Source organism: Lithobates pipiens, unplaced genomic scaffold (genome assembly GCF_037356315.1).
Source record: "Lithobates pipiens isolate NorthernLeopardFrog02 unplaced genomic scaffold, aLitPip1_a1.2 Scaffold_1, whole genome shotgun sequence".
NCBI classification, from domain to species: Eukaryota; Metazoa; Chordata; class Amphibia; order Anura; family Ranidae; genus Lithobates; species Lithobates pipiens.
This window is the reverse complement of record NW_027507685.1, coordinates 244,206,482-244,229,820: the sequence shown is the minus strand read 5'-3', so window position 1 is coordinate 244,229,820 and position 23,339 is coordinate 244,206,482. Positions and strand designations below refer to the sequence as shown.

The following is a 23,339-nucleotide window of genomic DNA, read 5'->3' as shown; positions in this document are numbered from 1 at the left end:
CTTTTTCCGTCGGAAATTCCGATAGAGCCCACACACGTACGGATTTTCTGACAACATAATGAATGACTTGTATAGTGCTACCTATACGAACTGAATCGCTTCAGGGTGCTTTTTTGCCACCGGTGTCCATCTGCAACTTTTTTTATGCAGTCCTTTAACCTGTAGGGTCCTGACACACTTACAACATTGACATACACATATATTAAGGCCAATTTTTTTGGACAGGGTCTAATTAACCTACCAGCATGTCTTTGGAGTGTGGGAGGAAACCCACACAGGCACAGGGAGAACATGCAAACTCCAGGCAGATAGAGTCGTGCTCGGGATTTGAACCAGCAACCCTATTGCGGCTAGGTTAAGGGGGGCTAACCATTACACCTTTGTGCTGCCCAAAATCTGGTTGGACTTTTTCCGTTGGAATTTCCGACCGTGTATATGGGGCATTCCGGTTCCGGTTAACTCTGAGTGGGCTTCTGGTAATACAGTAAGAAGATCTTCTTTACCTTTTTCACTCCTTATTAAGTATTTATCTAAGCAAGGAAGCAACGCACTTCCTTACTAGGTATATTATGTAATTACATTAATGCAATGGTGCAGTTATATAACTATGCAAGCTTGAAGGAAACTGGTAACCCACTTGGGCCCTAAAAGCACAGATATGAACTTGTATGGTGTCCATGGTATCCCTTTTACTGGTTCACTTCAAGGGGGTATGATGAGCCAAATGATTCATCCAGGATATCAGACAATACTTGGTTTTAAATTTTGTTTGTGCAATTGATTTCCTGGTATATGAATTAACAGTAACTTAAAACAGAACAATGAACCTTAATAAGGGGTAAAGGTGTTATCTGTTGCTTAGAAATTAACATTTCTGAGCAAGTTCCTTGAGAAACATTTGAAGACAATTTGGGGGAGGGTCCACATTTGTATGTGTATTTAGGGAGATGTCCATGTGCTGCTGAACCATTCTGAAGAGGGCGATACCAGACACACTTTCAACAATGAACCGAGGGCTGACCATTTTCATTCTCCTGAGTTTAGGTGTAGCTGGTAAGAGACATGGAATAATGGAACATTATAAAAAAAATTGAAATATTTAAATTTTACCAATGAAGGCAGCTTAAAATTTAGATTTATGCAGTATTTAAAACGGGACCCCAGAAAGTAACTTTTTTTTTGTTTTTGCCTTGTGCTATGTAGAAAGACTTTTCCACCGATGATGATTATCCAAGAGACAATTCTAGTTTTCCTGGGGTTCTGCTTTAACTTAATTTAGAAAACATGTAAATTTAAATTTATGCATATTACAAAAGTCACTGCATCATAATTACATGACAGTGTAGAATTCTCTACTTAAATTTCATCCCTCACATCTGCCCTATATTTCCGCTAGGGTACAAGCTTTCCTTAGAGTCACTGTAAAACAATAAGAAACAAGAACACTGTGCTGTTTATTTAGCTGGAATTGTATTCGAACGATTTTCTTTAGTTAGAGAAGAAAACCATTGGAGTAATGCCCTGTGCACACGGTTGGACATTCCGACAACAAAATCCATTGGATTTTTTCAGAACGGATTTTGGCCCAAACTTGTCTTGCATACACACGGTCGTACAAAGTTGTCGGAAAACCCGATCGTCAGAACGAGGTGACGTAAACTACGGGACTATAAAGAGGCCAGTAGCCAATAGCTTTGTCTTGTAATTTATTTGGAGCATGCGTGGCACTTTGTCGGAATCTAAACGATTGTATTTTGTTATTTTAGACCTGGTGTTGTGTCGAATACTGTCCCCCGTCGGATAGTGTCTGCCCTGTACTGCGCTTGCACAGTATGGAGGACAAGGAGACGCCGAAGGTCTCCAAAGATGAACAGCGCCTGCGCACTGAGTCCAGGTTCAAGCCCCACCTTTCAAGTGGACATAGAGTTAGAATAAAAAATTGCAGAGAGAAGCGAGGCCGCGCCCGAAGTGTGGCAAGCAAAGCGAGCCCGTGAGGGGCCCTGTTACTAAGTGCTACCGTATGTCCACTTGGATGGTGGGGCTTGAACCTGGACTCATTGCGCAGGCGCCGTTCATCTTCAGAGACTTTCAGAGCCTCCTTGTCCTCCATACTGCGCAATCGCTGTGCCTGCGCAGTACGGGACGGACACTATCTGATGGGGGGACAGTTTTTGGCAGTACACTGGCTCTCAAACTTTGTGTGTCAGAAATTCCAATGGAAAAAGTCAGATGGAGCCCACACGACATCGGATTTTCCGACAACTCGATCCGATCGCATAATTTTCCATCAGAAAGTCCAATCGTGTGTACAGAGCATAAAGCCGCGTACACACGGGCGGACTGTCTGTCCAACTTAGTCCGCCGAAACACATTTCAGCGGACAGTCCGCTCGTGTGTGGGCTTCAGCAGACTTTTTCAGCGTGCAGTCTGGCGGACTAAGTATTTCGGAATTTCCGTAATATTGTCCGTCCAACTTTGGTTTCAGCGGACAGTCCGCTCGTGAGTAGGCTAGTTGGACGGACTAAGTATGGCGCATGCTCAGAAAGGATTTACACGGCGGAAGGTTGCATTGCTGTGTATTGGACGTCCTATTTCTAGTCCCGTCGTACGTGCTGTACACGTCATCGCGCAAGCTTTCAACGGACTGTCTGTTCATCGTGTGTGGTCAAGTCCGTTCATTCAAAAGTAGGACAGACTGTCCGTCGGATTGTCTGACGGACTTAGTTGGCCAGACAGTCCGCCCGTGTGTACGTGGCTTAAGTCTTTTTTACCGATGACACAAGGGTGTGCAATAGGGTTAATCTTCCCGGTGTTTGCAATATAGAATATGATATCATTTGTTATTATTAATGCACAGGATTTATATAGCACCTAAAGTTTGGACAGCACCTTACATTATAAAAGGTAGACAATACAGTTGCAATGCAATTCAATTCAATAGAAAAAGATTAGGCGGGCCCTGCTCTTAGGAGCTCACAATGTAATAGAAAGGCTCAAGTGGATCAAAAGGTAATAACTGGGTGGGATGAGCTGATGGGAGTAATAAAAGTTTAAGTGTCATTAACCGCTTCCCGACTGCCTCACGCACTTATACGTCAGCAGAATGGTACAGGCAGGCAAAGCAACGTATACACACACATGTTGCTTTGAATCTGCCGCCTTGCGTGCGCGCCCGATGCAGTCTCTGTGACCTTGCCCGCAGGACCCGCAGACTTGATGTCCGCAGGTATCCCGCAATGGGGTCGCGGAATGGCAGAACGAGGGGGATGCCTTTGTAAACAAGGCATCTCCCTGTTCTGCCTAGTGCAGTGTTTCTCAAATCCAATCCTCATGCCCCCCCAACAGGTCATGTTTTCAGGATTTCCCTCAGATGAAACGGCTGTGGTAATTGCTAAGGCAGTGAAACTGATCAAATCACCTGTGAAAAATAATGGAAAACCTGAAAACATGACCTGTTGGGGGGGGCCTGAGGACTGGATTTGAGAAACACTGGCCTAGTGACACAACACTCATCGTGGGCAGTGATCGGTGATGTGTCACCATAAGCCATGCCCCCTAACAGTGAGAATCACTCCGTAGGACACACTGAACCCCTTCCCCCGCCCCCTACTGGTTAAACCCTTCCCTGCCTGTCACATTTATACAGTAATCAGTGCATTTTTATAGTACTGATCACTGTATAAATGTGAATGGTCCCAAAATAGCTTCAAAAGTGTCCGATGTGTCCCCATTATGTCGCAGTTATGATAAAAATCGCAGTAAAAAAAATGTCATGATAAAAATGCCATAAAACTACCCCCTATTTTGTAGATGCTATAACTTTTGCGCAAACCAATCAATATACGCTTATTGCATATAGAATATATGAAGAAAAGGCTATGGGGGTACCTCATCCCAAATATCATTTACACAAAAAAGACCGACATAGTAGACTATTGCGGAATTCATGCATAATTTCATTCCAACAAATTTATTAACAAATATATATACATAAACATTTTAAAATCATGAAAAAAAAATTCTCATCAGATTTTAACAATTATAGTTGCAATATATGTCAAAAACATGGTGGTTGACGCGTTTTCGCAACCACAGGTTTATTGACTTTTAACTGGAGAACCTTGAATTAAAAGCGGGAGAAAGAAATATCATTAAGCACATGCCCCATATATACCTACAACATTCTCTATATTGGCGATAACAATCATTATATCTAAATACATTTAGGACCAATCAAGGTCCTTCTATCCACACTTATATGCTGCCAATCCCCAACATAGAAAAAGGGGGTCGAGCCTGGAGATCAGAAGCTGTGTATCCCCCACACAGAAGAATGCAGGGTGGAACGGACAATGTCAGAGAAGCACAGGGCTCAAACCAAGATATCCCCTAAGAATTCCCTGCAAAGAATATATATATATTTAGAGCAGGCCAGGGTTCCTATAGATCCCCCTTTAGAGCAGGGTCCCAAATGTATCCGCTTTAGAGCAGTTCAGGGTCCCCCTTAGACCCCCCCTTTAGAACAGGGTCCCCATAGATCCCCCTTTAGAGCAGGTCCCCCATAGAATAGATGCCCTTTTAGTCTTCTTACTCTTACCTTTACATCTGTATATTCCTCAGGTTTTCCTGCTCTGCACTCCAGGCTCTCCACACTCTCCACACTCTACACTACAGAGGAGGGGGACGTGGTAGCTGAGGTTAGCCGTTGCATTGGGGGGGGTGAGGGAGGATCAAAAAAGTCAACGGTGTCCGCGGACTCTGCAAGGGCCGCTCACGGACACCTTGCCTATCACTGTAAACAAGCCGAACTGGGAGACAAAGGCATGCTGTAGCTGTAGGTAATATTTGGTGAGGGCAAATTTATTCTTAAGCTGAACGAATGTCAGCAGTTTACTTTGAGAAACAATGTCACCTATAGTCTTACTTTCAAAGTATTTTATTTTTCAAAAAAGACAAAACAAAGAAACTCTCATATATGGCCGAGAGAAACTCTCATATATGGTCGAGAGGAACTCTCATATATGGTCGAGAGAAACTCTCATATATGGTCGAGAGAAACTCTCATATATGGCCGAGAGGAACTCTCATATATGGTCGAGAGAAACTCTCATATATGGTCGAGAGAAACTCTCATATATGGTCGAGAGAAACTCTCATATATGGCCGAGAGGAACTCTCATATATGGTCGAGAGAAACTCTCATATATGGCCGAGAGGAACTCTCATATATGGTCGAGAGAAACTCTCATATATGGTCGAGAGAAACTCTCATATATGGCCGAGAGGAACTCTCATATATGGTCGAGAGAAACTCTCATATATGGTCGAGAGGAACTCTCATATATGGCCGAGAGAAACTCTCATATATGGCCGAGAGGAACTCTCATATATGGTCGAGAGAAACTCTCATATATGGTCGAGAGGAACTCTCATATATGGCCGAGAGAAACTCTCATATATGGCCGAGAGGAACTCTCATATATGGTCGAGAGGAACTCTCATATATGGTCGAGAGGAACTCTCATATATGGTCGAGAGAAACTCTCATATATGGCCGAGAGGAACTCTCATATATGGCCGAGAGGAACTCTCATATATGGCCGAGAGGAACTCTCATATATGGCCGAGAGAAACTCTCATATATGGCCGAGAGGAACTCTCATATATGGTCGAGAGAAACTCTCATATATGGCCGAGAGGAACTCTCATATATGGCCGAGAGAAACTCTCATATATGGCCGAGAGGAACTCTCATATATGGCCGAGAGGAACTCTCATATATGGCCGAGAGAAACTCTCATATATGGCCGAGAGGAACTCTCACATATGGCCGAGAGGAACTCTCATATATGGTCGAGAGAAACTCTCATATATGGCCAAGAGAAACTCTCATATATGGCAAATGCAAAAGGGGAGAAGTGGGATACAAGTCATGTAAGTCTGGTGGACAAAATAGAAATGGGACTTGCCTAAAAGTCAGAGGAAAGAACAATATTGACCTCCAGACTTTGGGCCGCAAAAACATTCTTTTGCCTTTACCTGCCCGAGCTAAGGGGAGGTATAGGCATAAGAAAAAGGGGAAAAGGCTCTGAGGACCTGGGAGAGGTCCTAACCCGGGAGGGACACAAGGAGCAGGGGAGACCGCCCCCCTTTGGCACCCCTATTGGGATCATACTGTGCCAAATGACGAGGCCCCCCCCAGGCCGAGACCACTCACAAACCGCTATTGTGTACTAAGGGAGCGGCCCAGTGTGATCCCTGTATTAAGTGGAGAGATTCTCATGGTGGAAGAAAGAAAGGAAAACAAGAAAAAGGAATGAAAAGGAGTAGAGAGAGGGAGATATCGAGGTACACCTGAGTGTTGCCACCTATAGTCTTAATCCCCTTTCCTGCCCACAGTGGAGTGTAGGCAGGTGCAGTCTGTACTCCCCACTGCAGGTGACACTCAAAACCACCAAAGCAACAATGCAGAAAAGCAAGGAAGCTGTGAGGAACTTGGTTCCTCTATGACTATCTGCAGTCACTAGGAGCCAGCTGTTCGATTGGATGCTGGCGCCCCATGGGTCTTCAACGGACATCTTGTGTCAGGCAGAGTCTATTTAAGACTGGGTCCTGGGTTTGGCTAGTGACTAGTGTAGGGATAGGTTCCCTGTCTCACTCCTCATTGCAAATGCTGTTAGCATCTTCAAGTCTACAGACCACTATCACAGTTCGTAAGCGGCCTTGGATGGTGCCTACCCGCCAAGCCTAGTTGTAATGTGCTGGGCCTTTCTACAATATATTGTCATTGCCTAACTTGGACTCCGTGGGATTGATTTACTAAAACGGAAGAGTGCAAAATCTGGTGCAGCTCCGTATATAAATTAATCAGCTTCCAGTTTTTTTTTGGCAAAACTTAATTGAAAAAGCTGAAGTTGGAAGATGATTGGTTACCAGGGCTGGACTGGGACAAAAATTTGGCCCTGGACTTCATCATGACCAGCCCACTTTAATTTTGAGTGTCCCCACCAGCAGCCCCCTTCACATCAGAGTCCCCACCAGCAGCCCCCTTCACATCAGAGTCCCCACCAGCAGCCCCCTTCACATAAGAGTCCCCACCAGCAGCCCCCGTCACATCAGAGTCCCCATCAGCAGCCCCCTTCACATCAGTCCCCATCAGCAGCCCCCTTCACATCAGAGTCCCCACCAGCAACCCCCTTCACATCAGACAGTCCCCACCAGAAGCCCTCTTCACATCAGAGTCCCCACCAGGAGCTCCCTTCACATCAGACAGTCCCTACCAGAAGCCCCCTTCACATCAGAGTCCCCTCCAGAAGCCCCCTCCACATCAGAGTACCCAGCAGCAGCCCTCTTCACATCAGGGTTCCCATCAGAAGCTCCCTTCTCATCAGACAGTCCCCACCAGAAGCCCCCTTCACATCAGTGTCCCCACCAGCAACCCCCTTCACATCAGACAGTCCCCACCAGAAGCCCCCTTCACATCAGAGTCCCCACCAGGAGCCCCCTTCACATCAGACTGTCCCCACCAGAAGCCCCCTTCACATCAGAGTCCCCTCCAGAAGCCCCCTTCACATCAGAGTACCCAGCAGCAGCCCTCTTCACGTCAGGGTTCCCATCAGAAGCTCCCTTCTCATCAGACAGTCCCCACCAGAAGCCCCCTTCACATCAGAGTACCCAGCAGCAGCCCTCTTCACATCAGGGTCCCCATCAGAAGCTCCCTTCTCATCAGACAGTCCCCATCAGAAGCCCCCTTCACATAAGAGTCCCCATCAGAAGCCCCTTTCACATCAGACCCCATCAGAAGCCCCCTTCACATCAGAGTCCCCTACAGAAGCCCCTTCACATTAGTCCCCATCAGAAGCCCCCTTCACATCAGAGTCCCCTACAGAAGCCCCTTTCCCATCAGTCCCCACCAGAAGCCCCCTTCACATCAGAGTCCCCACTAGCAGCACCCTTCACATCAGAGTCGCCATCAGCAGCCCCCTTCACATCAGAGTCCCCATCAGAAGCCCCTTTCACATCAGAGTCCCCTCCAGAAGCCCCCTTCACATCAGAGTACCCAGCAGCAGCCCTCTTCACATCAGGGTCCCCATCAGAAGCTCCCTTCTCATCAGACAGTCCCCACCAGAAGCCCCCTTCACATCAGAGTCCCCACCAGAAGCCCCCTTCACATCAGAGTCTCCACCAGCAGCCCACTTCACATCAGAGTCCCCACAGCAGCCCCCTTCACATCAGAGTCGCCATCAGCAGCCCCCTTCACATCAGAGTCCCCACCAGCAGCCCCCTTCACATCAGAGTCCCCACCAGCAGCCCCCTTCACATCAGAGTCGCCACCAGCAGCCCCCTTCACATCAGAGTCGCCACCAGCAGCCCCCTTCACATCAGAGTCCCCATCAGCAGCCTCCTTCACCTCAGAGTCCCCTACAAAAGCCTCCTTCACATCAGAGTCCCTTACAGAAGTCCCCTTCACATCAGTCTCCATCAGAAGCCCCCTTCACAGCAGAGTCCCCATCAGCAGCCCCCTTATCATTAGAGTCCCCCACAAAAGCCCCTTCACATCAGAAGCCCCCCTCACCTCAGAGTCCCTTACAGAAGCCCCTTTCGCATCAGAGTCCCCTACAGAAGCCCCTTCACATCAGAGTCCCCTACAGAAGCCCCTTCACATCAGAGTCCCCTACAGAAGCCTCTTCACATCAGTCCCCATCAGAAGCCCCCTTCACATCAGAGTCCCTTACAGAAGCCCCTTTCACATCAGAGTCCCCTACAGAAGCCCCCTTCACATCAGAGTCAACTACAGAAGTCCCCTTCACATCAGTCCCCATCAGAAACCCCCTTCACATCAGAGTCCCCACCAGCAGCCCCTTTCCCATCAGTCCCCAACAGAAGCACCCTTCGCATCAGAGTCCCCTACAGAAGCCCCCTTCACATCAGTCCTCATAAGCAGCCCCCTTCACATCAGAATCCCCATCAGAAGCCCCCTTCACATCAGTCCCCTCCAGAAGCCCCCTTCACATCAGAGTACCCAGCAGCAGCCCCTTCACATCAGAGTCCACATCAGAAGCTCCCTTCTCATCAGACAGTCCCCACCAGAAGCCCCCTTCACATCAGAGTCCCCACCAGCAGCCCACTTCACATCAGAGTCCCCACAGCAGCCCTCTTCACATCAGAGTCCCCACCAGCAGCCCCCTTCACATCAGAGTCCCCACCAGCAGCCCCCTTCACATCAGAGTCGCCATCAGCAGCCCCATTCACATCAGAGTCCCCACCAGCAGCCCCCTTCACATCAGAGTCGCCACCAGCAGCCCCCTTCACATCAGAGTCCCCATCAGCAGCCTCCTTCACATCAGAGTCCCCTACAAAAGCCTCCTTCACATCAGAGTCCCCATCAGAAGCCCCCTTCACATCAGTCCCCATCAGCAGCCCCCTTCACATCAGAGTCCCCACCAGCAACCCCCTTCACATCAGACAGTCCCCACCAGAAGCCCTCGTCACATCAGAGTCCCCACCAGGAGCTCCCTTCACATCAGACAGTCCCTACCAGAAGCCCCCTTCACATCAGAGTCCCCTCCAGAAGCCCCCTCCACATCAGAGTACCCAGCAGCAGCCCTCTTCACATCAGAGTTCCCATCAGAAGCTCCCTTCTCATCAGACAGTCCCCACCAGAAGCCCCCTTCACATCAGTGTCCCCACCAGCAACCCCCTTCACATCAGACAGTCCCCACCAGAAGCCCCCTTCACATCAGAGTCCCCACCAGGAGCCCCCTTCACATCAGGCTGTCCCCACCAGAAGCCCCCTTCACATCAGAGTCCCCTCCAGAAGCCCCCTTCACATCAGAGTACCCAGCAGCAGCCCTCTTCACGTCAGGGTTCCCATCAGAAGCTCCCTTCTCATCAGACAGTCCCCACCAGAAGCCCCCTTCACATCAGAGTACCCAGCAGCAGCCCTCTTCACATCAGGGTCCCCATCAGAAGCTCCCTTCTCATCAGACAGTCCCCATCAGAAGCCCCCTTCACATAAGAGTCCCCATCAGAAGCCCCTTTCACATCAGACCCCATCAGAAGCCCCCTTCACATCAGAGTCCCCTACAGAAGCCCCTTCACATTAGTCCCCATCAGAAGCCCCCTTCACATCAGAGTCCCCTACAGAAGCCCCTTTCCCATCAGTCCCCACCAGAAGCCCCCTTCACATCAGAGTCCCCACTAGCAGCACCCTTCACATCAGAGTCGCCATCAGCAGCCCCCTTAACATCAGAGTCCCCATCAGAAGCCCCTTTCACATCAGAGTCCCCTCCAGAAGCCCCCTCCACATCAGAGTACCCAGCAGCAGCCCTCTTCACATCAGGGTCCCCATCAGAAGCTCCCTTCTCATCAGACAGTCCCCACCAGAAGCCCCCTTCACATCAGAGTCTCCACCAGCAGCCCACTTCACATCAGAGTCCCCACAGCAGCCCTCTTCACATCAGAGTCTCCACCAGCAGCCCCCTTCACATCAGAGTCGCCATCAGCAGCCCCCTTCACATCAGAGTCCCCACCAGCAGCCCCCTTCACATCAGAGTCCCCACCAGCAGCCCCCTTCACATCAGAGTCGCCACCAGCAGCCCCCTTCACATCAAAGTCCCCATCAGCAGCCTCCTTCACCTCAGAGTCCCCTACAAAAGCCTCCTTCACATCAGAGTCCCTTACAGAAGTCCCCTTCACATCAGTTTCCATCAGAAGCCCCCTTTACATCAGAGTCCCCATCAGCAGCCCCCTTAGCATTAGAGTCCCCCACAAAAGCCCCTTCACATCAGAAGCCCCCCTCACCTCAGAGTCCCTTACAGAAGCCCCTTTCGCATCAGAGTCCCCTACAGAAGCCCCTTCACATCAGAGTCCCCTACAGAAGCCTCTTCACATCAGTCCCCATCAGAAGCCCCCTTCACATCAGAGTCCCTTACAGAAGCCCCTTTCACATCAGAGTCCCCTACAGAAGCCCCCTTCACATCAGAGTCAACTACAGAAGTCCCCTTCACATCAGTCCCCATCAGAAACCCCCTTCACATCAGAGTCCCCACCAGCAGCCCCTTTCCCATCAGTCCCCAACAGAAGCACCCTTCGCATCAGAGTCCCCTACAGAAGCCCCCTTCACATCAGTCCTCATAAGCAGCCCCCTTCACATCAGAATCCCCATCAGAAGCCCCCTTCACATCAGTCCCCTCCAGAAGCCCCCTTCACATCAGAGTACCCAGCAGCAGCCCCTTCACATCAGAGTCCACATCAGAAGCTCCCTTCTCATCAGACAGTCCCCACCAGAAGCCCCCTTCACATCAGAGTTTCCACCAGCAGCCCACTTCACATCAGAGTCCCCACAGCAGCCCTCTTCACATCAGAGTCCCCACCAGCAGCCCCCTTCACATCAGAGTCCCCACCAGCAGCCCCCTTCACATCAGAGTCGCCACCAGCAGCCCCCTTCACATCAGAGTCCCCATCAGCAGCCTCCTTCACATCAGAGTCCCCTACAAAAGCCTCCTTCACATCAGAGTCCCTTACAGAAGTCCCCTTCACATCAGTCTCCATCAGAAGCCCCCTTCACATCAGAGTCCCCATCAGCAGCCCCCTTAGCATTAGAGTCCCCCACAAAAGCCCCTTCACATCAGAAGCCCCCCTCACCTCAGAGTCCCTTACAGAAGCCCCTTTCGCATCAGAGTCCCCTACAGAAGCCCCTTCACATCAGAGTCCCCTACAGAAGCCCCTTCACATCAGTCCCCATCAGAAGCCCCCTTCACATCAGAGTCCCCACAGCAGCCCTCTTCACATCAGAGTCTCCACCAGCAGCCCCCTTCATATCAGAGTCGCCATCAGCAGCCCCCTTCACATCAGAGTCCCCACCAGCAGCCCCCTTCACATCAGAGTCGCCACCAGCAGCCCCCTTCACATCAGAGTCCCCTAGAGAAGCCCCCTTCACATCAGTCCCCTACAGAAGCCCCCTTCACATCAGTCCTCATCAGCAGCCCCCTTCACATCAGAATCCCCATCAGAAGCCCCCTTCACATCAGAAGCCCCCTTCACATCAGAGTACCCAGCAGCAGCCCCTTCACATCAGAGTCCACATCAGAAGCTCCTTTCTCATCAGACAGTCCCCACCAGAAGCCCCCTTCACATCAGAGTCTCCACCAGCAGCCCACTTCACATCAGAGTCCCCACAGCAGCCCTCTTCACATCAGAGTCCCCACCAGCAGCCCCCTTCACATCAGAGTCGCCATCAGCAGCCCCCTTCACATCAGAGTCCCCACCAGCAGCCCCATTCACATCAGAGTCGCCACCAGCAGCCCCCTTCACATCAGAGTCCCCATCAGCAGCCTCCTTCACATCAGAGTCCCCTACAAAAGCCTCCTTCACATCAGAGTCCCTTACAGAAGTCCCCTTCACATCAGTCTCCATCAGAAGCCCCCTTCACATCAGAGTCCCCATCAGCAGCCCCCTTAGCATTAGAGTCCCCCACAAAGGCCCCTTCACATCAGAAGCCCCCCTCACCTCAGAGTCCCTTACAGAAGCCCCTTTCGCATCAGAGTCCCCTACAGAAGCCCCTTCACATCAGAGTCCCCTACAGAAGCCCCTTCACATCAGTCCCCATCAGAAGCCCCCTTCACATCAGAGTCCCTTACAGAAGCCCCTTTCACATCAGAGTCCCCTACAGAAGCCCCCTTCACATCAGAGTCAACTACAGAAGTCCCCTTCACATCAGTCCCCATCAGAAACCCCCTTCACATCAGAGTCCCCACCAGCAGCCCCTTTCACATCAGACTCCCGTACAGAAGCCCCTTTCACATCCGAGTCCCCTACAGAAGCCCTCTTCACATCAGAGTCCCCTACAGAAGCCCTCTTCACATCAGAGTCCCCTACAGAAGCCCCCTTCACATCAGAGTCCCCTAGAGAAGCCCCCTTCACATCAGTCCCCAACAGAAGCACCCTTCGCATCAGAGTCCCCTACAGAAGCCCTCTTCACATCAGTCCTCATCAGCAGCCCCCTTCACATCAGAATCCCCATCAGAAGCCCCCTTCACATCAGTCCCCATCAGCAGCCCCCTTCACATCAGAGTCCCCATCAGCAGCCCCTTCACATCAGAGTCCCCATCAGCAGCCCCCTTCATATCAGAGTCCCCACCAGCAGCCCCCTTCACATCAGAATCCCCTACAGAAGCCCCCTTCACATCAGAGTCCCTTACAGAAGCCCCCTTCACATCAGAGTCCCTTACAGAAGCCCCCTTCACATCAGAGTCCCTTACAGAAGCCCCCTTCACATCATTCCCCATCAGAAGCCACCTTCACATCAGTCTTCATCAAAAGCCCCCTTCACATCAGGCTTCCCCACCAGCAGCCCCCTTCACATCAGTCCCCATCAGCAGCCCCTTTCACATCAGAGTCCCATCAGAAGCCCCCTTCACATCAGTCCCCATCAGAAACCCCCTTCACATCAGTCCCCATCAGCAGCCCCCTTCACATCAGATTTCCCATCAGCAGCCCCTTCACATCAGAGTCCCCATCAGCAGCCCCTTCACATCAGAGTCCCCATCAGCAGCCCCCTTCAAATTAGAGTCCCCACCAGCAGCCCCTTCACATCAGAATCCCATACAGAAGCCCCCTTCACATCAGAGTCCCTTACAGAAGCCCCCTTCACATCATTCCCCATCAGAAGCCCCCTTCACATCAGTCCCCATCAGAAGCCCCTTTCACATCAGACTTCCCCACCAGCAGCCCCCTTCACATCAGTGCCCATCAGCAGCCCTCTTCACATCAGAGTCCCCACCAGAAGCCCCCTTCACATCAGGCCCCATCAGAAGCCCCCTTCACATCAGAGTCCCCACCAGAAGCCCCCTTCACACCAGTCCCCATCAGAAGCCCCTTTCACATCAGACTTCCCCACCAGCAGCCCCCTTCACATCAGTCCCCATCAGCAGCCTCCTTCACATCAGAGCCCCCATCAGAAGCCCCCTTCACATCAGAGTCCCCATAAAAACTTGAAATCTACAACTCATGATACATTAGTGTGATGGTCAGTGGGAAGAATAGTCCTAATGCCGAGTACACACGGCCGGAATTTCCAATGGAAACAGTCCGATGGGAGCTTTTCATCGGATTTTCCAACCGTGTGTATGCCCATTGGTCTTTTTCTGTCGGCCTTTTTGATGGTCCTTAGATTGAGAGCCTGTTCTTAATTTTTCAGACGGAAAATCTTTCTATCGGATTCTTCGATCGTGTGTATGCAATTCCGACACGCAAAATTCCGACGCATGCTCGGAAGCAATTTCGACGCATGCTCGGAAGCATTAAACTTCCCTTTTATAGTGCCATCGAACGTGTTGTATGTTGCGGTGTTATTGACCGTCGGAATTTGGTGTGAGCGTGTGTAGGCAAGACAGTTTGAGCGAAATTCCATTGTAATTCCGACGGGAAAACCATCAGAGCTTTTTCCGATGAGAATTTCCGATGGTGTGTACGCGGCATAACACTTGTGGTCATTGGGAAGAATTACTTCCTTACAGATAGCTAAGAAGATAAATGGTGTCTTTGGGAACTTATCTGAGAGGCAGAAATTGTCCAATGCTGAAGGAACCCCTAGGAACCTTTGGAGGAACCCTAGGGTTCCACGTAACCCTGGTTGAGAATCACTGGCCTATAGGCTCCTGAGATGTAGATCCGGGACTAACCATACCTTGGCAGCCAATCACAAGCAAGCCTAGGAAGTATGCAGATTTATAGGGATCCTGGGATGCCTCCTTTAATACAGTATATACAAACAACCCAACATTTTTATCAGGAAGTAGAAGGAAATCTATCAGGAGTAGTAGAAGAGGGACACAAATCTTATTGCTAGAAATGATTGTGTATATATTTTAACCATTGTTGAATATTTACTGCAAAAGTGATGTTATACTTTAAGAAACATGCTAATGTCATTACATTTTCTCCACAGCTCAGACCGCAACAACCACGGTTGTGCTCCAAAACGATGTAGACACCCAGGTCTCTGTAGACCCGTCCCAGGTTCAAACCACACAGATTGTGTCACGGCAGCTGATCTTTACACCAGCCATCCCGTTGCGGGTTGCCATCACAGCCCAGAGCAATGCAACCGCGTGCACAGCACTTTCCATCGATCCTTGTCCTCCACCACAGCTCCTGGTCACGGTGTCGTCAAGCACAAACTACAATTCTACGACAAACACCTATTCTAAGACAGTCACCGGTGGAGTTCAACTGTTAATTAACATTACCAGCAATGGAATTAATTTTGACACAAAGAGCTTTAGTGCAGCCGGAGACGAGGCTTTACTATATCTAGATTACTATTATACTGGCTCACGAAGGTCCCTATCATTACAAGGAAACAGTTCAAATGTTAACTTTCAGTTAGTGACTGCCACCACTGCTACCGTTACATTGACTGGTGGATCTGGGAATGGACAACCTGCATTATGTAAGTAAAAAGTATAGCATGAAAATTAGAAAATATATAATGAAGAGTTTTGCCCCGTACACACGAGAGGACTTATGTCCGACAGACCTCCAAAGGAGTTCCGCTGGAGTTCCGACGGAGTTCTGACGGAGTTCTGGCGGACTTTTCGACCGAACGGACTTGGACACACACCATCACACCAAACTCCGACGGAGTCGAACGTGATGATGTACGACTGAATTCGAATAAGGAAGTTCATAGCCAGTAGACAATAGCTGCCCTAGCGTCGGTTTTAGTCCGTCGGAGTAGCATACACACGAGCGGATTTTTCGAAGGGGACCGGGTCCGGCGGAGTTCCGTCGGGAAAATTTGAAGCATGCTTCATTTCTAAAGTCCGTCAGACTTTAGCGAAGCTAAAGTCCGTTGCAGCCCACACACGATCGAATAGTCTGACGGACTCAGTCCGTCGGACTTTGGATGTCGAAAAGTCCGCTCGTGTGTACGGGGCTTTAGAGTAATCTTCAGGTAAATTTTTAATTTTTTTTTTTTACAAAAACATCTCTAACAGCAAAAGTGTTATGCCGCGTACACACGATCAGAAATTCGGCCAGCAAAAGACTGATGAGAGCTTTTCATCGGAAAATGCGTCCGTGTGTAGACTCCATCGGAATTTAGCTGGCCGAATTCCGCACAGCAAAAATTTGATAGCATGTTCTCAATTTTCGTGTGTACGCGGAATAACCAAAAATGTTTCCGAATTTAGATTTGGACGGAAACAAATTTTACATGTCTACCGAGCTTAACCATAACCTATTAGCATGCTCCATCCTTTCCTATGTCTTCTGTTTCCATTATCCTGTACACATTCTGAACTCCGAGTCTCTCAGCCCTCCAACCCTTACCACTTGATTATGTATTGGCTAATAGGACAATAATTCTGTCTTTTTCCACAGATCACAGAATACTCTTGGGAATCGTTGCACTGATGCTGCTTCCGCTATTCCTCCCCAGCAGATTGCCCAGTGGACCCGTTAATGTAAGTTCCAGAAGAAGAATGCAAATAATTCTTACCAGCACACTATATTGTATTATGTACTAACTTATTTAAAAGGTTGGTCCACAAAAAAGTGAACATTGATGAATGCTGGTGTGTAGAATCACCAAGTGTTCATTCTTCTCATTCTTGCCACAGCTCTATGGGGATTAGTAGTGCTGCAAGGCTTGGCAACAACTTCTACCACCAAACTTTTCCCAAGCAGCCTCAAGTTATCCAAGTTATCAAGTTTTTGTTGCGAGTGTTGCCTGGTGGGCAGGGTCATCTACAAAATCTCCCTGCCATAATTGTAAAATGTATTTGTTGTCCACCTGGGAGTTGTATGTGTTCTCTTTGTGCCCTTCTTGTTACATTTTCCAAAAAATATACAATAAATAAATTCCAACAGGGATAGTGGGAGTCCCTAATAATGTCGACAGCATGTTTTCAGACCCGAAATTTATCTCACAGATAGTTTCCCAAAGAGAGAGAGAGAAATAAGAAACTGTCTAGATCTAAACCCTAATGCTACATTAACCACTTGACGTCCGCGCTATAGCCGAATGACGGCTGCAGCACGGACCTGCTATGCCGGTCCGCTATTGCCCACCAGTGCAAAAAAGTGCCACATGTCAATGCCCACGAGTGCCAACTATCAATGCCCACCAGTGGTGCCAATCAGTACCTCATCAGTGCCACCTAGCAGTGCTGCCTATCAGTGTCACCTACCAGTGCCAATCAGTGCCCATCATTGCCACCTATCAGTGCCTAACACTGCCACCTATCAGTGCCCATCACTGCCATCTCTCAGTGTCACTTCTCAGTGTCCACCAGTGCCACCTATCAGTGCCCACCAGTGCCGCCTGTCAGTGCCCATTAATGCAGCCCATCGGTGCCCATCAGTGCAGCCCATCAGTGCCCACCAGTGCCAATCAGTGCAGCCCACCAGTGCCAATCACTGCAGCCCATCAGTGCCAATCACTGCAGCCCATCAGTGCCAATCACTGCAGCCCATCAGTGCCAATCAGTGCAGCCAATCAGTGCCCATCAGTGTACATTGTGAAGATATGAAATATATGAAGTACATATAGTTACCCACTCAGAGTTCCTCTTCAATATGAAAATGTATTTCTTAACAGAATGTTTCTGAATTCTTTTGGTATTGCAACAAATGTTTGTTTTGTATCTTTGTTGCTCTCCGGATGAAATTAAATGCTCTGCCGATGACATGATAAAATTCTCGGAAAAGATGTTGATATGATAATGAAGGACAAAAATTACCTGTTTGCAAAATTTTATAACAAAATATAAACAGGTTTTGTATTATTGTTCTTTTTTTTTTATTTGGTCAAATTTAATTTTTTTTAACACAAAAAATAAAAACCACAGAGGTGATCAAATACCACCAAAAGAAAGCTCTATTTGTGGGGAAAAAATGATAAAAATTTCAGTAGGGTACAGTGTAGCATAACCGCGCAATTGTCATTCAAAGAGTGAGAGCGCTGAAAGCTGAAAATTGGTCTTGGCAGTAGAAGGGTTTACGTGCCCAGTAAGCAAGAGGTTAAAGTGTAACTCCACTTTTGTTAGGAAAAAACATTCCCTTCTGTGTGATCTATGTACATTACAAGGATTGTAACAAACTTTGTTGCAGATTCTTACCCTTTGTTATTCTGAAGAAACCCCTGTGTGTTTGTCTGTGTCGGAAAGTGAATCTAATGGGAGTGGTTTTATAATTATCAATCAGCTGCTGTACCTGCAGGCAGTGTTAATTTTAGTCTTAGGACTAAAATGGCATTTTAGTTTTAGTCCCATTGTAGTCTTCTGCAATTGTTTTAGTTTTAGTCGTATTTAGTCGACTAAATCTCCAGTACATTTTAGCCGACTAAAATCTCCAGTACATTTCTGTAATTGCAATTTCGTTTTAGTTATAGTCTTTTGACTAAAATGGCATTTTAGTTTTAGTCTCATTTTAGTCTTAGCACTAAAATGGCATTTTAGTTTTAGTCTCATTTTAGCCTTAGCACTAAAATGGTATTTTAGTTTTAGTCTCATTTTAGTCTTTTGACTAAAATGGCTTTTAGTTTTAGTCGTATTTTAGTCACCTCAATTGTTTTAGTTGTATTTTAGTCGACTAAAAGAATACTATTTTAGTCGACTAAAATTCGACTAAAACTAAAACAAGTCTAAAATGTTTTAGTCGTTTTAGTCAACTAAATTAACACTGCCTGCAGACCCCTAATGAGGAAAGCTGCTGGGTCTGCATCCCTGTAGGTGTGATTTTCTATTGGAAGTATCTCACCAAAAATGACATTTTTGTTGCAAGGGATTCTGGGAAAATCAGTGAGACAATCACACAAGCGGGAAATGATGTTTCTGTATACATTCTGTGTACAGAAAACCTCCAGGTAGCCATATGCATTTTATTTTATGGAAAATTACAGCCGCTGCAGATTGAAAAGGAAAGGTAATTGCTAATAACATTTGATTACAATATGACTTGTGTCGAAATTGTTTATGCTATATTATTTTTTCTTTATTTGCTATTTTTCTTTCCCTTCCCCACAAAGGTGGCGTTACCCTTTAACCTAACCCCCAAATACTAACTTAATCCCTATTGATTAATTCTTAGCCTGTAAATGCTAAAAGTATCACATCCCCATAACATCTTCAGTAAAACTCCTGATCCCTGCACCAAGATCAACGCATACTAGACATGTGTGATTAGTTTCGTGCAAATCGAAAAATTTGTACGAATTTCCAGAAATCCGTACATTCATATGAATACAAAATACAAAATTTTATGCATACGAATTCCGTACGAAAATACAAAATTTCATTTACAAATTTTCGGATCCAAATTCATAACGAAAATTCGTAATTGCCACGAAAAGTTAACGAACCTAAAAGTTAACAACCCAGGAAGTCAGCACAGGGGAACAGCAGGTGTACAGACCTGGGAACTCAGCACAGGGATGGTGGGAACCCCTCATAATGAGCACAGCAGGTGTACACTCAGACCTGGGAACTCAGCACAAGGATGGTGGGAACCCCTCATAATGGGCACAGCGGGTGTACAGACCTGGGAACTCAGCACAGGGATGGTGGGGACCCCTCATAATGGGCACAGCAGATGTACAGACCTGGGAACTCAGCACAGGGATGGTGAGAACCCTATGGCAATTTCTATGCTTACGAATTTCACACGAAATATGAAATTTCGTTAACGAATTTTGGAATTTCGGATCCAAATTAACAGAATTGTGACTGGTATTTTGTTCACCAATCAGAGGAAGTCAGCACAGCACAGGTATGGTGGGAACCCCTCATAATGGACACAGCGGGTGTACAGACCTGGGAACTCAGCACAGGGATGGTGGGAACCGCTCATAATGATAAATTCATCATAACGAACATTCGTTATTTTTACAAAAAGTTAACTAAACTAAAGGTTAAAAACCCAGAAAGTCAGCACAGCGCAGGGATGGTGGGAACCCCTCATAATGGGCACAGCGGGTGTACACTCAGACCCGGGAACTCAGCACAGGGATGGTGGGAACCCTATGGGAATTTTTATGCTTATGAATTTCATATGAAATACGAAATTTCGTTAACGAATTTTGGAATTTCGGATCCAAATTAACAGAATTGTGACTGGTGTTTTGTTCGCCAATCAGAGGAAGTCAGCACAGCACAGGGTGTACACTCATGCCTGGGAACTCAGCACAGGGATGGTGGGGACCCCTCATAATGATAAATTCATCATAATGAACATTCATTATTTTAACGAAAAGTTTACGAATCTAACGAAAATTCGTATTTCGTACGGATCCGAATTGAATTTCGTACACGAATTACGAAATACGATTTTTTTTCTTACGAAACGGAACGAAACAAAACAATTTTTTTTGACGGCGCCCATGTCTAACGCATACCAAGATTTTGGGAGTACAGACTATATGGTTCTCATATATTGTTGAAAAAGTGTCTATTTGTGAAATGAAATAAATCACTGTGATATATGTAATCCTTTGACTAATAAATAGTACAACAAGAAGTGTTCTAGTCCATGTATCAAAAAAAAACTGTGTGTAGAGATATTGTAACCAACACTGATGGGATCTAGTATGATAAGGTAACAATGAAAAATATTGTAGGATGGGGGTTGGTTGATCAAGCTTTTTTCTTTTTTCCCGTGAAGACGATTCCAACAGGTGTAACAGGAGTCCTGACCGCACATATCCTTACTATTCACACATTTTTTTGCGCATGACTTCCAAAAAAGACAGGCAAAAAATTGGGATCTGGGTCCCTACTCACCAGATCCTATTGACCCTCTCTGGCTTAAGGCAGGAGGAGTCAAATTGGGCTTGTATGGTCCCCGTGACTAACTGCAGATCTTCAGCCGGGATATCTCGTCCTTCCTGCACACCAGATGGTTCAGGTATTGGCTTCCCCACACACACTCCTCCTCCCTCCTGCACAGCAGGGAACCAAGCTAGATCCGGCTTGTAGGAACACCGTGACCAGATGCCGATCCTCCTCCAGATAACCGCTTTGAATTTGCAAGACCAAATTGTAATGCCACAAACAATGACTCACATGTGACAATGAATCACCGAAAAAAAAAGGAAAAAAAACTCCTCATAGCGCAAAAATGCTTTATTTAAAAACTGACATCAATAAAAAATTGTTTTGCATTAGCAAAATTGCTGCAAGACAGTTGCAAAAAGTTTTCGATGCAATCGTAAAACACAAAGGCTTTGGGACCAGCAAACAGTCCTCCTGGTTCAGCTGATTGGCACCATGTGTCTAGGCTTGGCGCGTTTCGTCATAAGGATGACGTCGTCAGACGCTTCTGATAATGTCATACTAATGATGAAACGTGTCAAGCCTAGATGGGAAGAAGACTCACTCGCATGCCCGGGAGTGACGTCCTGTGCTGCGGCCACTCACAGCACCGGAGCCGCGAAACCCAAGGGAAAAATGTCAGCTCCCTAGGCGTGGACTGAGATTAGATACTGACGCCTTGTTCTAAGGTAAGTATTTCATAACGAGCTAGTATGTGGTGCATACTAGCTCATTATGCCTTTGCCTTACAGGTTGTTTTTTTTTACATTTTTTTTTTCTGCGGGTATACAACCGCTTTAATTTGACAAATTTCACAAATTGACACTTTTTCAACAATATATGGTTTATTAAATTATCACGGCATATATAGGATTGCATTCAAAATAGCAAGCGCTGTTTAGGCACGGAATTCATTCAGTGTGTTTTTCAGGCATTACTTTTTTTGGTTATAACAGCAGCTGCCTTAGTACATAATATATAATCACATAGGTGTGGGGCAGGGGTATATGCTCAACAGCATATATTTTTATGAAATAAAAAAAATGGAGAAACCTGGTTCCTCTATCAGGCTTATCGAAAACAGAAATGAGCTAGAGGACTATTACGGTATGAGTAGAAATATAAACCAAAGGGATATGTATATAAATTTTATTCCAATAATAAAAACATTAACAGTATGCAAGGTGGTGGTGGTGATGACGTATTTCAACTAGTTTCACTCAAACTGAGCTTCCTCAGGAAATACACACGTCTGTGAAAGACACAGACTTGTGTATTTCCTGAGGAAGCTCAGTTTGAGCGAAACTAGTTGAAATACGTCATCACCACCACCACCTTGCATACTGTTAATGTTTTTATTATTGGAATACAATTTATATACATATCCCTTTGGTTTAAATTACTGGTTATCAATATTTCTACTCGTACCGTAATAGTCCTCTAGCTCATTTCTGTTTTCGTTAAGCCCGATAGTGGAACCAGGTTTCTCGATTTTTTTTTTTATTTTATACAATTTTGGATGATGGTACGCTTTTATCATTTTTTTTACATTTGAGTGACGAGACCTTATTATAATTTACAATTTAAGCATATATTTTTAAACAGTTGTCAGTTTATGTGTTTTGTGCATATTTTATATTCCGCTAATTTCATTTCTCTTATATCTCTTTACAGCTCACTAGAATATCCATCAGTAACAAGTACCTGAGGCAACAAAGATTTCAACTGCAACACAGAGCAATGAAATAAAATCCTAATCAAATGTCAAAATAACTGTTTATAATCGTACAAAAGCTTTGAGAGTCTGAAGAGTTCTTGTATAATATACAGATTTTATTTTTTTATCTAAAATAGAAAATTTGTTGGAAAATTGTGATTGCTTAATTTAAGTCATACGTTTTTTTTTCTTGTATATTTTTTTTTCTTCCAAATATAATAAAATGTTATAGATTTTAAAAAAAATCTTTAGCCTTTTATATTGTGTAGAAAAATAAATAAAGGTAAGTCTTTATATGGCATACATTTTTATTTTAATTTTTATTTGGTGTAATGCTACCCACCCAAATAAATGTCTAAAAAAAAAATTTAAAAGCCGAAAATCAATCAGAAAAACATTACTTAGATGAAGAGAACAGTGGTTTATTTTGAAAACACTACTCCTGCTCTAACCCAAGAAACAGATCTAATAGCTCTCAACCCTGAGATGCCGCAGTTCACACCTCTTATGCCGCGTACACACGATCGAAATTATGGTCGGAAAAAGCTCTGATAGTTTTCCCAACGGAATTCCGAGGGAATTCCGATGGAATTCCACTCAGGCAGTCTTGCCTACACACGGTCACACCAAATTCCAAACGTCAAGAAGGCTGTGACGACGACGAGCCGAGAAAAAATAAAGTTCAATGCTTCCGAGCATGCGTCGAATTGTTTCCAAGCATACATAGGAATTTTGCGCGTCGCAATTGCTACAGACGACCGGAATTTCAGATATAATCTTTTTCCATCTGAAAAATTGAGAACATGCTC

At 46.5% G+C, this 23,339-nt stretch overlaps 1 protein-coding gene across 1 annotated transcript; it reads left to right on the top strand.

Annotated features, from left to right (window-relative positions):
- Positions 1-949: 949 nt before the first annotated feature.
- On the top strand, positions 950-22,738 carry LOC143997503 (uncharacterized). The gene is made up of 4 exons (XM_077493533.1): positions 950-1,053; positions 14,951-15,454; positions 16,387-16,469; positions 22,488-22,738. Exons 1-4 carry the CDS (start codon positions 1,005-1,007, stop codon positions 22,560-22,562), a joined length of 711 nt encoding a protein of 236 aa, XP_077349659.1. The 5' UTR covers positions 950-1,004; the 3' UTR covers positions 22,563-22,738.
- Positions 22,739-23,339: the final 601 nt, after the last annotated feature.

Excerpts from the sequence above, each read along its gene's own strand:
- LOC143997503 (XM_077493533.1), top strand. The coding sequence starts at position 1,005 with ATGAACCGAGGGCTGACCATTTTCATTCTCCTGAGTTTAGGTGTAGCT. Across the intron at positions 15,455-16,386 it reads GAATGGACAACCTGCATTAT|ATCACAGAATACTCTTGGGA; the intron begins GTAAGTAAAAAG and ends CTTTTTCCACAG. Across the intron at positions 16,470-22,487 it reads TGCCCAGTGGACCCGTTAAT|CTCACTAGAATATCCATCAG; the intron begins GTAAGTTCCAGA and ends ATCTCTTTACAG.